The 13736-nt window shown below is 39.5% G+C and overlaps 2 protein-coding genes across 4 annotated transcripts in view; one reads left to right on the top strand and one right to left on the bottom strand.

Moving 5' to 3' along the window:
• BCO1 (beta-carotene oxygenase 1) overlaps nt 1-13736 on the bottom strand; it is a 55272-nt gene that overhangs the window by 14062 nt on the left and 27474 nt on the right. The window contains exons 4-7 of one of the 3 annotated variants that reach the window (XM_021408950.1): nt 1641-1761; nt 1002-1070; nt 330-589; nt 160-244 (exon numbers count right to left, since the gene is read on the bottom strand). The gene's annotated coding sequence lies outside the window, so the exon portion shown is untranslated. Of the gene's footprint in view, nt 1-159; nt 245-329; nt 1110-1640; nt 1762-13736 lie in introns of those variants that run through there. The other 2 variants (XM_021408953.1, XM_021408952.1) reach the window with 2 other exon arrangements.
• Nucleotides 8181-13736, top strand: part of PKD1L2 (polycystin 1 like 2) — a 34634-nt gene continuing 29078 nt past the window's right edge. The window contains exons 1-5 of the mRNA XM_021408963.1: nt 8181-8963; nt 9520-9684; nt 12595-12780; nt 12943-13053; nt 13474-13621. Of these exons, the coding sequence (XP_021264638.1) occupies nt 8663-8963; nt 9520-9684; nt 12595-12780; nt 12943-13053; nt 13474-13621 (911 nt within the window). The 5' untranslated portion in view covers nt 8181-8662. The remainder of the gene's footprint in view (nt 8964-9519; nt 9685-12594; nt 12781-12942; nt 13054-13473; nt 13622-13736) is intronic.

The following is a 13736-nucleotide window of genomic DNA, read 5'->3' as shown; positions in this document are numbered from 1 at the left end:
GATGAGGTTAAAGTGCAACTCGAGCTAGTGGCTGCTGGCTTATAGATCGACAACTTATAACACTTGATCTTTAATCCCTAACACATACACAATAATTCTTGCACGTTCCCTTTAACTCTTTCACTAATTCAGTGGAAGGGTAAGAGAAGTGTAACTCACCTGTTTGCTCCGTGTGAAGCTAATTCAAATAGCCAGGCGTACCAAAGGAGTCAGGTAAAATGAAACTGAAACATCACCTTCAGCACTGCAGAGAAAATCGGAGCTGTTTGTAGGGGTGCTTGCCCCAGTTGGCAGGAGCGGAGAGAAAAACAGAAGCGAGCTCTACCCACCGTTCCGAATTTGTCTTCTTGGGAGTGATAAACAGTTGGAGTGTCATCAGTTTCTTTCCATTCTGTGAAATTTAAACTGGGCTATTCTATTAACTCACAAAATATCACCACTGAACAGTGATGAGTTTTTTCCTTTAGGTACAAGCAGTTCCAGAGTGAGTGGTGCACGTTTGAACTAAACACCTTTTTGCAAATAGACACTATTACACATTCTCCCATACATGACCTGATTCCACCTCGTTATCAGCTCGTTGAAGTCTCTGCAAAAGTATGGCAGGAATAATTAAGAAGAAGGGGGATTTTTAACTTCATGCATTTCTTTCAAGATAAGGTACTTAACTGAGTTCAGTGTTGTTAGTTTTAAAATCCTCTAGAAAAGAATTATTTCAGTATAAAGCATGTGATTGCAGAGGAAATCACAGGCTCCATTGAACATGAAGGATAAAAAGACTCTTTGCACAATCATATATTATGCAATTTTATATGAGGTTACCCTAAAATCCGATTTTTTTCTGCTAAATCACTGTTGTTCCCAAAATGTTTTAACATCCATTCTTAAGTCTAATTGATCATTTATAAATATCCACACTCATTTTATTGAAAACACTAGTTCTGCTACGGGTGACTGCTCAGACTCTTGTTATACATATGTATTGCTCTTCTCATCTTTACCCTGTGTCTGTTGACTTCTCTTCAACTTAGGAAATCATCAGGACAGCCTTTGTCTCCATTTGGAAAGCACTGATGGACAAGAACGATAAAACAAATCAGAAGAATTGCTAACTGTGCAATTTCCCTCTTTTTACATTGAAACGGATTAATACCAAAGTATTTATTTACAGTTATAATGTGTAACTGTCAGAGAAAGTAGATGTGGATTAGGTGACTTTTCTAATTTTATTGTTTCACAATGCTTCTTCTCCCTTCACAGAAATGTGTTTGATGGGAGAGCATAGAGGACAGTACAGAAGTCCATGTTCTAGAGAGCATAGAAACGTTTTCCGTTTCTCCTTATTCTTCTCATTTATTCTGAGTGAGAAAGAAGAAGTTCAACTATCAACTTCCCTAAGAACTAAAGTACTTCGTCAGCACAAAACTGTGTATCCTTATGATGAATCTGAGGCTGTTTCCTATTAATATTTCCATGTCTGCTTTTTGGTTTTGGCTCAAAACTCCTATACAGAACAACAGAAAGAGGTTAGAAAAGGGAGCTGCCTTTACTGGGCCTACAGAAATACAATCCCTCCTGGATTTTGGAGAGAATTCCAGACTCTCTCTGATCTTGGGCTTACCAGACACGTTAAAACTCACGCATATAGTATTTTCCAGAACATCATAAGCTCGGGGAGGCTGTGCTGTCTGTATGAAGAACAGACGGTTTTCTGTAGTGTAAGATTTTCACCATGTTATTGAAGCCACTGAATGGAATAGTCTGCAGTGAAGGAAAGAAGTGAGAAGAGACCTGTGCTTACTTTCTGTCTGTATAAATAGTTAAACATTTTGTACAGCTCAAATTGCTAGTTAATTAAGCTTCTTTTATAACAACAATGTAATTGCCACGTGTCTACCTTTGTACTTTTGGTTTACTTCCACAAGAAGCAGATCAGTGCCTTTTAAATCAGCGAGAGACCAATACTGTTCCTTATCTCAATACTGAAATAGAAGAACTTATTCAATTTACTGTAATCTCAAACTTTCCATTATAAAATTCATATTATAATTAAAGCCCATTAACAAAGAACAAATTACCTGACTACGTCTTTAGGCTGTGCTAAGAACCTCCAACTAACAACTGTTATCTATTATTACCAAACAAAGACTCCAGGAGTAAAACTGATAGGAACTTAGAGCTGTTGCTGAAATCATACTGACTGCTATCTCACTGTACCAGGAGATGTAAGCTCCAACATTTATCTCTGTTAAATATTCTCTTATTGATGTGATCTCATTTCAAAAGACATATGGTCAGCACCACTGAGGAATAATCCTCTTGTACTGTCCAAGTCCAGTTGCAATTAATATAGTTTGTGTAAATTTAAACCATAGTTTCCATATATTGCTCAGATCAGGTTTTGTTTGGACCAAACCTGTTTTGATCAAATAATGCTTTGATCAATATTGTTTGGATCAAACTCATTATCTTTGTGGTTTTGGTGAGGTTTTTTGTGAGATTTCAATACGTTTTGTAATAAAACATTTTTTCTCTTACAATAGCCATTTTGTGTACAGGTATTACCAGAAATACTGATTTAATCACTTAGGTAAGAACATTCTGTAACAGCATTAAAGCTCTTCAAGTGCCGAGGCGCAGACCAGCTGCCCCAACAATACTCGTATCTAACCAGGCTGAGCTCACCCAGTCATTACCTTGCCCAAACATTTAAACATGAGATATTCAAACAAGTAAAATGTCACAATAACCACATAACTTCCTCACCTTGAGTCTTTTACAACCTTACCCGCACTTTTCAACATCCCAAGACTATTTACTTGCTTTGGTATTTAATGTGATACAGTTTTTGCTTTTACACATTCAGCATGTAAAAAGCTTTTTACATGTTCAGCAACATGTTCTCAAATGCGCCAAGTGCCAATATGGAGGATAGCATTCTCCACCTTGACTGAAGCTGTAAAAATCATGTTACAGACATCTACAGTGAGAAGTGTTAACGTAACTGTCCTACCTTTTAGCCTATTGCACATCTTTGGGACAAGATGAAATTAAAAGCAATAAAGAACAGTTTTCTGGTTTCAGTCAGGTGGCATCTGAGTGTAGGTTGCTTGACACAAAAGCATTGTCCTGAACAGCCTCCAGGACCCCTTCTCATTACGGGGACTGTGAGGTTGATCTCTTTGGTAAGGTTCTTTGAAATCTACTGATGAGAAATGTTATGAATGAAAATGTGTAACACAGCTTTTTTTCAGTGTTCTTGTCCCGTAAGTTCAGAAATACTTCATATTAAGATGGAGAAAAATGAATAGAAGATGGACGTAGGACTGCCTTAGAAATCCCTTGCGCTCATAGAAATCTGAAGCGATTGCAGAAATATCAGTGAAGTTGTGATGGCTGTAATTCATATCTAAGCAATTTTTTGGCCTGCTAGGAATACATACTAGGAAAAGTTCGGCCTATTCGTATCTACCAGTGTTAATGTTTTACCCAAATAGGGTGGGTACCTTTAATCACTAGTTCTTGCATTAACATACACATCTAAATTGTGCCACTTCTGATGGTTAGAACACATGAGGTGTCAGCAAATGTTTCAGATAGCCGTGCTACTTTATATGTGAATTCAAGTCTAACCTTAGCCATCAATAACCCTAGCCTGATTAACGTTCTTATGTGGCACACGTTTACTCTTCTTCCCAATAGTCAAGATTCTACTGTGGGCAGCAATAAAACATAGGGGCTAGCTGCAAGAGGGGGAGGTATGCATGCATCAACTGTATGGCAAGTTAGGAAAGTCAAGCTACTAGCCCTAAGGGAGAAGTACATGCTTCTAAAAGGACACTTCTCAGAAGATCTCCAGGGACTTACCCAGACAACAACAATGCCAGAAGGTAACCATACACATCCTGTACACAGAAATTATGTCCAACTCAGCAGCTCCTGAATGTAGTCCTATTTATCTGCACTCTGACCCTATCATTCCAGGTATGCATATCTAAATTAATTATTGCGCCCTATAAAGATAAGAATTATTTTCTCTGTTTTTCTTAGGAAGATAAGATCACAATTGCAACTTGGCAGGGCTCACTGGTAAGTTCACTGTTGCCACATGGAAAATTAGACATTAGAACAACAACAAAAACTAATCCCTTTGATTCAGCAAACAACTGGGTCTCGCTATCAGGACACGCAGCCCAGGAGATCAGCAAGGAAGGAAGGTGATTGTGACCCACCTTCTTAAAGCAGTCGATAGATGGCCTTTTCTAAAGCACTCTGTAGATATGGAAGACCTACCTATGTGTACATAAGCACTTTTCTCCATTCCTTTCTGGGCAGCCTGCTCCATACTTATTACTTCCTCCTTGTGGAATGATAAAACAGATCTTTTCAAGAAGTAGTTCTGCACACAGTGGAAGTGCATGTGACATACTAAAAAGGACAGTCACGGCCTAAGCTCAAGTCAGTGATACCTGACAATCATCTTTCTTTCTACCTCAAAGACAGACTAATGTAAAATGGTTTTCCATTTATATGATTGTTCAGTTCACAGAACAGAGATACATTTCTATTCCAGATAATATCCATCCATTACACTCAGTAATATTCAGGAATGTAAAGATGGAATATCCTATAGAGAGTAAATTTACTTGCTCTTCCTCAAGGCAAATAACAACAGCCAAAATGAAGAAGGGTGTTGGCAGCTCTTCATTTCCTTAACTCTTGAAATCTAATTCTTCCTGGCCTGTGGGAGAGCCTTGTCAAGCTGCCCTGCTGTGCTGCCACGGTCTTTTGAAGCACAGGGTGTTGTGAAGCTGCACTGGGGTACAAATCAGGACCACCACGAAGTCATTGTGGACACCATGCCTCTCCTTGATCTTGCACAAATAGCCCAGTGAAACTCTGGAACTGATTTTCCTCAGGTCTGGGAGACCAAAATTTTCAAACAGAAATGTCTTATGAATGAGCCACATTCTCCTAACAGCAGCAGCTGGACATGGAAAAACCTGTGGTTGGATTCAGGGTGTCCTGAGCTATAGAATTTGAATATGTTGAAAAAGATTTCTGAGTTTTTTTTCTCAGACTTGCCATCCAGTGCTGGATGCCAAGCTTGGGGTGTGAAAGGCAGATTTTTGAAAGCGTGAAGGCAAGCCTACCACAGCTACACACATCAGAAAAGCATTGTGTGTGCTCATTCTCCTGATCTATAAGAATTCAGGCATATAAAGCTAAGCATTCCAAAGGAATTATCATTTACATACCTAAGCTTAGGTTAAAACAGACAGTTTTAAGGAGTTCAGTTTTTATGAGTAGTAAAGATCACACAGAATATTCCCTTACAGAATCTAAGTGTAAGCCACTTTTTTTTTCATTATGACCTACTGGCTTTTTTGAGTATCATTAATAAAATATGCTTCAGTTTTCTTTCACCTTACCAGCTTCTACTTCCAACAACAAGAAAAAGTCAACAAACTATCAGTGGTCCTTTGAAAACCAGGAATAACTCATCCATCATTGTCTTTTGAGATGTTTTATATAGCACAATGCTTTGCCAAATAAACTTTCTCTTCATGGCCACCATCTGGAGGCCAAGGGCAAGTTAGGACTCCAAGAGATCTGTAGGTCTCCCTGTGACATTTCTATGGAAAATCAAAGACTTATTCCAACATATGCAACAGAGCTCACAAACAAAGGAGTTATTCATAGCTTTATCACAGCTTGCAGTGAGGGTGTGAAAATATTGAGAAAGCTTTGTCATTAATTTCTAGTCAAAGCTTGCAAAACACAACTGTTTTGTAAGCCTTATTTTTGCTGGACAACGTTTTAGTTGAAGCTGCTGGTACATAACACGTGCTGTAAGGGTACACAGCCTTTCAGGTGGACGGCTACAACTGAACAGAGATGAACAAATTTTATCTATATGGGAAACTTCCATGTGGACTTCTGGCATTAAGAAAATTATTTTTAAAAATGAGCTTCTGTCGAAGAAGAATGCAGAAAGCATGTTTCCTACAAAATGACAAATTCCAGAAGCAATGTTTATTTGAAATTAAGTCATAGAATCACAGAACTGCTCAGGTTGGAAAAGACTTTCAAGATCATCAAGTCCAACCAAAACCTAACCATACTACTCTAACAACTCACCACTAAATCATATCCCTGAGCATCACATCATTTTTCAGTTAGGAGTGAAAAAGGCTTTCAGGAATGTTTTCCTGAGGACCCTAGTTGCTAATTTTGATGCTTTTAAAACAGATTTTTTCTTCTTTGTAAATGCTTTCCTCTTCTTTTTGGTAAGCAAAATAAATGGTCAGATTGATATAATGACACTAAAATGAATGAAACCAAGAGACTGCAAAAGAGAGAAAACTACCTATCTTCCGTTCCCCATCTGCTGCAGGCAGTTGAGGAGTCATTAACAGCAACTGTAGGTTAGGAAAAAAAAATCATCCTGCTGTAAAAATTGCTAACGGTACATTCACTTGAGTAGCTTGGCTTTATTTGTAGATATTTCCAAACATTATTTGCCTTTTTCAGGGCCTGTTTCAAAATCCAGTGAAGTCAGAGACAAGATTTCCATTAACTTCAATTGCTTTGGAGCAGATCCACAGAGAACAGCCCATGCCATTCTTAGCCGTATGTTCATGTATTCAAATTTTCTGTTGCAGAGTGAGAATCGGATGATGCTACAGAATTAACCCATCACACATGTGAGTCAGTGGCACTTACTGGCAATGCAGTCTGTATCACTGAGTCAGATACATTTAAGTACAGTCTCCTTCATCTTTATGTTTCTCATCTATGAGGCCAAAATGGAAGGGCTATCTGTCAGCTTCTCCAAAGCCAGACAAGTCAGCAGGGCCCAAGGAGAAGCAAGGACTCAAAAAGGGAATGTCATGAAAATATGCAGTGGCATATTTCTCTTCTCTCCCAGGGAAGGGATGGATGTACAGACAGTGCCTGGGCCAGATACATCAGACAATCAGAGTATGGAGTGGCCATCCTCAGAGGTGGGAATCCCATACTGAATATTCCCTTCTCATCTGCTGCAACAGCCCTCTTAATTAATCAGAGATTAATGTGGCATCTGGAGAAAGGGTTCCATAGCTGAGGCAAGTCTCAGTTTTCAATTGCAGTGGGAGAGGGGACATCTAGCTCAGTGACTATCCTTCCACCACATGACATTTTCTTTCCCTTTCTTCTCTTCTCCAAGTTGTTCTCTCCATTAAACACTTTCCCATAAAATTTCTCCTGAAACCCCTGACCATAATCCTGCTTTATCCAGCTGAGAAAGGTAACTGGAGGAGAGGTCAAGAAAGGTCTTGAGGCTGAAGATCATTCTTAAATGTTTATTGAGTATAGTGGATATAAATTACTCTGCAAGAAAGCTTTAAGATCAGAGCTGGACTGGCACACTGTGTGATCGCTGCACTGCCTTCAGGTTGACAGTGCAATGCAGTTGGCATTTCTGCAATGTGGGAATTCAAACAGATCACTGCTTCCTGCATCTCTGCTATGCAGTTCCTGATTCACTGATCCAAGTCCAAATATAAGTGCGTGTTCTTTCAGTGTCAGGCTATAGTGGTATAAATTATTATTAGGTGCATCAAATTCAGAGGAGCTGATAGCAAGGACAGCAGGATCACAATAGCTAAAGATCTTTATCTGTACTGTGTTTCTGCTAATCCAGTGGCCTTATAAACCTGATGGGTATCTTTTATAAAGAAGCTCAGAAGCACCGAGGGATTTCAGCTCCTAAATGTGGCGGAGCTGGCTTCACAAAGTCCATCAGCAGTCTGTGCAATGTCCACATCAAACTCCCAATTAGCTTTGATGATAAGGCAGTATTTACATTTTACTATGTTACTGTATCGACTGCTAGCCTTCTCTTCTAGTTACTAGCAGGTATAAGGTAGCTCTGTATAGCTTTTAATGGATGACGGGAGCATTTCACAAGGGTGTGAAATTCAAAACAAGCACAACAATTAGGTCTAGTTGGAACAGCTGAGATTAACCCTGGTATATGTAAACAGGTGGGCAGGATGAATATGATACAATAATTATAGGAATTAGCATCCAAAAGAAGAACCTCAAATAATCACACTAAAAGAATAATAATTATTAAAAACAAAGCAATTCAAAACAATTAAATGTATCTAGAGGAACACCGTGTGTTTTCCCACCTCATGACTCCTTGTGCTTCTCATTTTCCTCATTCTTACTATTGTGTCTCTTTGTTGTCATTGTAAAGACCTCCAGCTTTAATGCTCATATAACAATGCCTTTGATGGTGGAGCTTTATCTCACTTTCACACGTGTCCAGTAACAGCATACATCAACTTTATCTTCTCTGCTCATGAGGAAAGCAATACCATAATGGTTTCTCTTCAAACTGATTTCACATGGAATGACATGTTTATACAACAGGCCTCACAATGGCCATTGCAGTGATTTAGTATCAACACCTGCTGTGTGTGTCCTCACTCACAATCACCATTATATATTAGAAGCCATTTGTTCCATATACTATTGCTCCTGATGTTGCAAACAGAAAAGAGGAAGGAAGAATAGTGATGACGTGACAACTGAAGCTTTTGAAGAAAGCAGCAAAAAGAGTGGTGATGTGATAAGCAACACCAGTGCCATACCGGGCACTAAGCTGAGAATGTGGCTTGGGATTGCAGTTCTGATTTCTCTTGCTATACGTTTGGCTGTGGAGGAGGCAAGTGATGAGGAAGGAACCCTTTGCTCAAAGTATCAGCTAGCTTTCAACCACTCATGCTATGAGTTTGTTAGACTCCAGCGTACATTCACAAGTGCCCAGAGGTGGTGTGAGAGAGGAGGGGGGCATCTTGTCTTTATTGAAAACAAGGAAACTCAAGAATTCTTGCAGAAACATATTGCTGAGGATCAGGAATGGTGGATAGGACTGGTTTCAGACTCCTTGCTGAATGAAACTACAGACGGTAGGTGATTTTAAAATCTTGTCTTCTTTAGAACTATCAGCCTGTGATGCTTACCTACCATGACAACAAATGCAATCTATCCCACTATAGATGGCTGCTGAAAAGCCACTGTATTTTGTTGCTGTAACTTGAGATTTGTATTAAGATATTTTAATTGTCTGCTTCAATTCTCAGTTGTATGTTGTCACCTTTTCCATTTGATCTTGCGCTTGTGTAAACACATGGTGAATTAGATCAGCTTGCTGACCCAGGGAAAAATATGTGCTGGGTTGGCTCTCCGGTGGACAAGCAAGCTAAGCATCATGCTGGGAAATGCTGCAAGATCTGATGCAAGGGAAATGGTGGTATCTTGAGGCTGAGAGTTTAGGGGAAGCAGCAGTGTCTTTTTTAGGGGTTATGTCAGATTTAATGTAAAACTAAATTGAAGATCTCTATTCAGACAGAACCAGCTTTGCTTCAGTAGGAGCAAGGATACAGGTTTGTTCTGCAGGCTCTGATTCTTTAGCTGTGTTCCTGTGGGAAATAAACACTCAGGAAATGTATACTTTGTTGACAGGGTCAATGATTTGGCTGGACACCTCAGATATAAGCTATAGTAACTGGTACGAGGATCAGCCGTCTCCTTCCTCATCCGCATGTGGATACATCCTGAAGAATGCCAAGTATCAGTGGGGCGTGACTGAAAACTGCAGCCAGGAATTTGACTTCATTTGTGAGTTTGGTAAGATACACAACAGCTGGAACTAAAAAGTGAGCTTACTGTATTCACAATTGTGCATAAATCGTCTCGCTTCTTTCAAAGTGGCTGAGCAATAACCTGAAGTTTATTAAAAGTGAACAAGCAAAAAACCACACAAGCCCAGGAAGTGCTCTTTTTCTACTTTGTTGGTGATCAGATCTGAAGAAAGGAAGAACCCTAAAATCACTGGGTTGCAGAATGGTTACAAACATGAACTCCCTCAATATCTACCTATATGACGGCCCTTAAATTCTTAATCATAAATATGGGCCATAAATAAGACCATCAAAATAATTTCCATTCATCACGGAAGCAAAAATACAGCCAGGCTTCCAGTGATACTAGTTCTAGCAGTCTGGAGTTAGCAAATGTGAGAGCAAGTTTTTCTTGTTTCTTCTCAGATCCTTCCATCAGTTGAAGTTCAAGGGCTTCCCCAGGACAAGGGTACAGACAGGAGCCTGTTCTTTGTGTCAGACAAAGTACAGACATTGCATCCCTTAAACTGCCTGGAACAAACATCCCAGGAAAGGAATGCTGGCAGTGTTATCCCGTTTGACATATAGATAAGAGGGGAATTTGTGTTCCTTGCATTTTGCACATAAACCAAGCATTTTAAATTGTAACTAGATCTAAGGTCACAAGCACTTGATGGCAAGTCTGGCTGTAGACTCATCAATGCAGTCTTCAAATCCAATATGCGAGTACAGGTTACCACAAGCCATAGCAGGGCTATTGCAATGATTTGACATAATTAACAAGTCATTCCATAATCAGCAAACCTAAGAATGTTTCGTTTCCTGTCCTGATCTTCTGTTCCACATCCCCTCTCCATCCTTCCCTGCAGCCCCCCCTGCTCACTCCCATATCCCCAGCACTTTCTGTCTCCCCAAATACTTCTCCCTCTGTCCCCATGGCTCTGCAGCAGCTTCAAAACTCCAGCTGTACCTGCTGGCCATCATCATCAGTTGGGGTATAATCTCTGCTTCTAATAGATGCACTGATGTAGTTCTTTCACCTAGCTAATGACTTTCATGAATTTTTAGAGTGTTTTGAGGTTGATATCTATACATCAAATTTGACTGAAGATGACTAACATGAAAAATGACTGGGGGAGTGGAAATTGGCAGACAGTATGATCCCTTCAGCTGACTTTCCTTGCAAAAACAGATTACAATTATTTTTTCCATTACAACCATGGTAGGCAACTATCTGTTTTTAAGGAAGCTACCATCTGTTACCATAGGATCTGACTTAAAGCCCATTAAATTCAATGAGAGTTTGCTTTATTGAGCAACAGTGCCCTACCCTACATCCATCTTTTCACTACCCAGGAAACTGAGAACAGATTGAGGTAATTATAGCCTTGTTTTCAGTATCTACAGCCCATGTCCATTAATACATTTACGTGTTTCAATAATAATGTAGACTACTCTTTTACTAGCTCAGTATGCAAGGAATTTGACCCAAAACCCAAAAGGAACAGAGACCGCATTCTTATTAATTCCTCTGGGTGCTGAACATTTGGAAGTTTGTGCGGCCTCATTGCTGATGTTTGCCTCTGTAAAATGGGCATAGTGATATTTAACTCCCTCACACCCAAGTACTATGAGGCTTGATTCACACCGAGCATGAAACTTCATATGATTCCTCATAACTATGCTTGCTTGATGACCTGAGATATGTTTCTAAAAGCATCTAAGCAGGGAGACAGCATTCTGCCTTCATCCTTTCTTTGTCTGTATTCTAGAATGATTAGTGCTTCTCAGCTCAAGCAAAGGTTTTCCTTAGTTCAATCCACTGTTCTTATTATTTTATCCTACCATTTGGTGCTCTGTGAATTAGGAATCTGTTGTAGTAAAAATATACATATTGAACCAGTACAAAGGAACACACGTCTGGTTCTATGCATTTTCATGTGTAAAGTTACTAAGACAGCAAATACTATGGGAACCCTCTGTGCCAAGTAAAGAACAAATAAATGGAAGAGATAACAGCATGTATTATAATTTAACAGCAAATTATTTTCCAAGCTTATTTAGAGAGCTCTAATCTGTAAACTGATCATGTTGCTATAGCTACAGCCAGGCTTAGATTTAGCTTTAAATAACAGTAGCGCACAATTACTGCAGTGTGCAAATACTGGCTCTGTTAATCAAGGTGCTTAAGGGGAATGATCAAAACAGCAATTGGAGGACAATGTCTTTAAACCCGAGGCAGCTGAAACAAAAACATTCTTTTGCAACACTCTCACATAAGAGCTTTTCATCCTCCTCTTCAGGTACTACATATCCTGATTGCCAGAGTATCCCAAGAAATCTGAAAGATAATTAAGTGCCTCAGACTAACCAAAGAATGAGGTGTTTGCTTTTAGAAATATGACCTTACTCATTTGAGCAGTCCTGCTGAATGGAGTCCATTGAATATCACAGAGGAATAAAGGTGTCTTTGTAACAGAAATGGGATCAGGTCCTGTACTTTATATGCAAATTCTTCTCCAGTGCAATTACCTGAATATCACGCAAATCACACACTGCCACAAGGCTTTCTGAAAAAGAAGTGTCTAGAAACCTGCTAGTACTGCAGGTCAAACTAGTGCTATGTGTTTTTCACGAATGTACATTTATTCTTTCAACTAAATATTTTATTTTATTAAATATATGATCAAATTTTTGTTTAATGTGGTAAAAAGCATGAATCTATCCTTTTGGATTTAAAAAATGGAAAAGTGTTTGATGCTTTCTTCCTTTTTCCACTTTCGGTATTGCTTAATTGAAGAGGGAGAAAAGGAAAGAAAGAGAAACAACAGAAAAAAGAAAAGAATATGCAGGAGAACTCTAGAAGTTTTTTTCAGAAATTCAAAAAGTTAAATCAGATTTTTTTTTTTCCTATTAGAAAATGGCCAGAGCATTGCTTGTGATAATTACAATGCCACTGTACAGTGTGGATCAGGAGAAGTTATCCAAATTGGAGAGTCATTCTACGGACGGAAGACCCCTCACTACTGCATATTGGAGACTCCTCCCCAGAACGATACAGAGGAAGACTGTAGCTGGATCAGTGTCAAAGATGAAGTAGCAGGTAATGTCTTATGGCATGGGAGTTTGCTGTGGGAGTTTGTCTAGAAGTCAGGAACAAGATGCTGCTGCCTCTCAACCCTTGCTGTTTCTATGATTGTCTCTCACCTGAACTGTAATGACAGCCACAGACAAAAACACTAATCCCTATAAAACTTCCTTTCAGGACAGTGTCATGGTCTTCAGGCCTGCCAGGTGGCAGCAGATGGCACCTTCTTTGGAGATCCATGTCCAGCTTTCGGAAGCTATTTGTCCATTCAGTACCACTGCAAGGAGGGTAAGAGCGAGAGGGCTGTCAGTATCAAAAGCCTGTTCTTCACTGGGCTGTAACACTGTGAGCATCATAATTTTCTCAAAAATCCCAGGAAGAGCCTGGAAGAGTGGTGACCGCTCAAAATATTGAAGACATAACAATGTAATTTCCCTGTCCTTACTGACAGCTCTGGAGGGTTTTTGACAGGATACAAAGCCAGGAATTTCATACACATAAAACACACAAAATTGTGTTCCAACATGAACCTTGACCAACTGATAAGGAGAAGAATCAGCTCCTGATCATGCCACTAATGCACTCAAATTGACAGCACTGTCAACTCTGACTTGAAGAAGGCCTGCTTTCACCAATGCGTGAAAATCAATTGACTTATGCAAGAAACTTAGACAAAATGGCACTGAATTCTGACATTATGTTTTACAGGTCTGCAGCTGGTTGTAACAGACACATGTTTTATCTTTGAAAACATCACAATCACTTTGAACTGGCTGCTCTCCCCACACTCTGGCAACCTTTCCTGCACCATTAGCACTGGAGATGGCTGTACTGTGGATCCTTACTACCCTCTAACGTAAGATATATCCTCTATACATCATCAGACAAATTCCCTGTACAGAACAGAAAAATTAAGGGCGCTGCTACATGTTTTAGAGGGAAGAGCCTCTAGAGCCTATAGAGACCCTATA

This window comes from Numida meleagris, chromosome 10, assembly GCF_002078875.1.
Source record: "Numida meleagris isolate 19003 breed g44 Domestic line chromosome 10, NumMel1.0, whole genome shotgun sequence".
Lineage (NCBI taxonomy): Eukaryota > Metazoa > Chordata > Aves > Galliformes > Numididae > Numida > Numida meleagris.
This window is presented reverse-complemented; position numbering and strand designations above follow the sequence as displayed.